The following is a 2886-nucleotide window of genomic DNA, read 5'->3' as shown; positions in this document are numbered from 1 at the left end:
ATTTTGGTTCATTTTACCCCGTAGGTGGGGTAAAACGGACCATATCATGGGGTAAAATGGACCAAGAAATAACATCTAAAATAAAAATTTTATATTATTTATTAAGTATAAACTAAGTAACATAACACATTTAAATATAATGTAATTAACACAAATACAATATAATATTTTTTAAATTAAAAATTTAATCTTTAAAATTTCAAACTTTTTTTACTGTTCTTAACAATAGTCTGTCTTTTTGCTTCTTGTAATTCATTTTTATATGGAGAATCTGTAATTATTGCAGTTTTTCCACGTTTACCTGTTTTTCTCTTGTTTTTATTATCAACATGAGGAATAGGTTGTAAATCAGTAGGAGAAATTTTAAAAGAAGAAGTTGATGGAGCTATTGTAGCAGATGGTAGAGAACTTTGAAGAATGATAGATTCAGAAGATGTAGAAGATGATGAGGGCGCAGGCAAATCTGTTGTATTAGAAGCAACAAAGTCGGCATCGGTAAAATTTAAAGAATTATATGGTGATATTCCAGTTTTTCTAAAAGAATTTAACGCTGTCTGAATCGTTGCTGCGTTAACAAATGCTTGTGTAAATAATTGTACAATTTGATACATGGTTATAACTTTCCCAGGATTATTCTGCAACCAATTTCTTGTTCTCAGTATCGTAATAAGAACTTAACGGTTTCATAAAACCTACATCAAGAGGCTGCAAACGATGCGTTGTATGAGGAGGAAAACAGATAATAACAACGCCATTATCTCGGGCTTTATTGATTAATTCGATACTTTTAACGTGAGTTGCATGGCCATCAAGCAAGAGAAGAACTGGATTGTTTTTTGAAGCATTTGTAAATTGTATAAAACGATCAAACCATTTTAAGAAAATATCAGTTTGCATCCAACCTGACTTATCAGCTTCAGCCCAAATCCCTGGGAAGGCACTATTATTAATTAAAAGAGGATTCATTCTTACTCTGGGAAAAATAAACATAAGTGGCATGTAGCTGCCAGAAGCCGAAAAACATATTTCAACGGTCACAGTTTGACCTTTTTTTTTTTTTTTTACATGGGGAAATGCTTTACGCATACCACCGCCAGGTAGAGTTATGCGGGACTTCAGGAGAGAAACCTCCCGACTACCCGCTAAAACCCCATGGTAACCGCATCGCGTGAATTCGGGAGGGCCACGGGATCGCTTTCGCATTCATCCGCGGCCCTCTCTGCACGCTATGACCCCTCTCTATTGGTGAGAGGAGTCCCTCCGCAGGTGGTGGGATTGACACCCACCTCACTACGGGAATATGACGGCGAGACCCGGTTACCCAGTCTCGCCGACCTTCCGGGGAGGGACCTGATGGCATGGGACACTTACTGCTCTACCAGTAATGCTCCTGCGGTCCCTAACCGAGAGAGTGAATGACATTCTCTCCCTCGGCCCGCCTCTGGAGGAGGTGTGAGGGGCAATTGCCCACCACTGGAGGCGCTAGGGAACTCGGGCATAAGCCCTCCTCCTAGCACCTCCCCTCCTCCTACGAATGGGAGCAGAGGATGGATCATCCTCGCGCTCCCGTTCCGCGGCCTCCTTCTGCAGGATAACTTTCTCACAGAAGGAAACCATGGCGCCCCAGGCATCCTCGCCCCCGACCATGGCCGCAATCACGGGTCAGTTTGACCTCTCTCTGCGGAGGAAAGTGCGCCAACTTGCTTCCAACCTTTTTGAGCAAGGATTTTTGATTGAGACTTGGATACTGTAGAAATACCTGTTTCATCACAATTGAAAATTCGATCAGGAGAAAATTTGTATTTATTTAAAACACTATCCAATAGCTCGTAAAACATATCGACTACAACTTTATTAAATCCCATTGCACGAGCTGCGCTTGTAGCTTCCGGTTTTCTAATAGAAATTTGAGAATTTCGGTTTAAAAATCCTGCAAGCCAGTCTTTTCCAACAATTTTTGTTTTATCGGAAAAATAATGTTTTATAGAATTTTTCGTTGCTAATTCGTAAGCTAGCTCTCGTACGTCATAAGTAGTTAAACCAAACAATCTTCTTTCCATATCCAAGATATAATTTGCTAATTCTTTTTCTTGCTCTTTTGGAAAAACAGGCTTTCTACTATCTAATTTTGGCGTAAGGTTGACCTCTACTTGAGTTTTTAAGGCTTTAAATCTGCGGTAAAGAGTTGTTGCTGGAACGGAGAATCTTTTTGCAGCTTCTCGTTTACTAATGTTTTCTTGTAACATAGCTTTTAAGGCTTGTAAGTTTTCCTCACTCCATTTGCAGCGATAGGATTTTTTATTATAATTTCTGGGCATCTTTAATATGGAAATATAACTAGAAATAGGGAAAACTAGGAAGTTATTAAAAGAGGAATAAGGCTTTGAGTGATATTTTAATAGGATAAGATTGTAATAGGATAAATTTGATTTTAATAGGATAAATTTTCCAATTTAGAGCAAATATATATGGAAAAACATAATCTATTTATAGAAAAACATAAAACAATGAATATTTCAGTTGGTCCGTTTTACCCCACCTTCATCGGTCCTTCTTACCCCACGTAATAACTATAAGGTTATATTACTTTAATTTATTAATAAAATTTCTATTTAAATGTAATTTATCATGAAATATTACCTTCAGATAGCCAGGAAAAAGAAACTTATAATGAAATTACAAATTCTTTGCTTTTATAGAGTTAGCAATTCAAAATATAACACGACAAAATTAGATAACAGATCGTATATGACAAAATTTGGCGTTTATTGATAAATAATTCACGATAAACTGTTGGTATGACAACGCAACTTTTAAACAGTGAAAAATCGTCAAGTAGTAAGTTAATTTTATGATTATTCGACAGCTAACGGGATTATTTAATAA

General features: G+C 36.9%; 1 protein-coding gene across 1 annotated transcript; it reads right to left on the bottom strand.

The window, feature by feature from the left end:
* Positions 1-630: 630 nt before the first annotated feature.
* Positions 631-2318, bottom strand: LOC145974204 (uncharacterized). Its single transcript, XM_083104018.1, has 2 exons — positions 1673-2318; positions 631-1046 (listed from the first exon to the last, which is right to left on the bottom strand). The coding sequence occupies exons 1-2, from the start codon at positions 2316-2318 to the stop codon at positions 631-633; spliced, it is 1062 nt and encodes a 353-aa protein (XP_082960144.1).
* Positions 2319-2886: the final 568 nt, after the last annotated feature.

This window comes from Camponotus vicinus, unplaced genomic scaffold (assembly GCF_025532165.1).
Source record: "Camponotus vicinus isolate PSW18456_S1 unplaced genomic scaffold, iyCamVici1.0 SCAF_7, whole genome shotgun sequence".
NCBI classification, from domain to species: domain Eukaryota; kingdom Metazoa; phylum Arthropoda; class Insecta; order Hymenoptera; family Formicidae; genus Camponotus; species Camponotus vicinus.
This window is presented reverse-complemented; position numbering and strand designations above follow the sequence as displayed.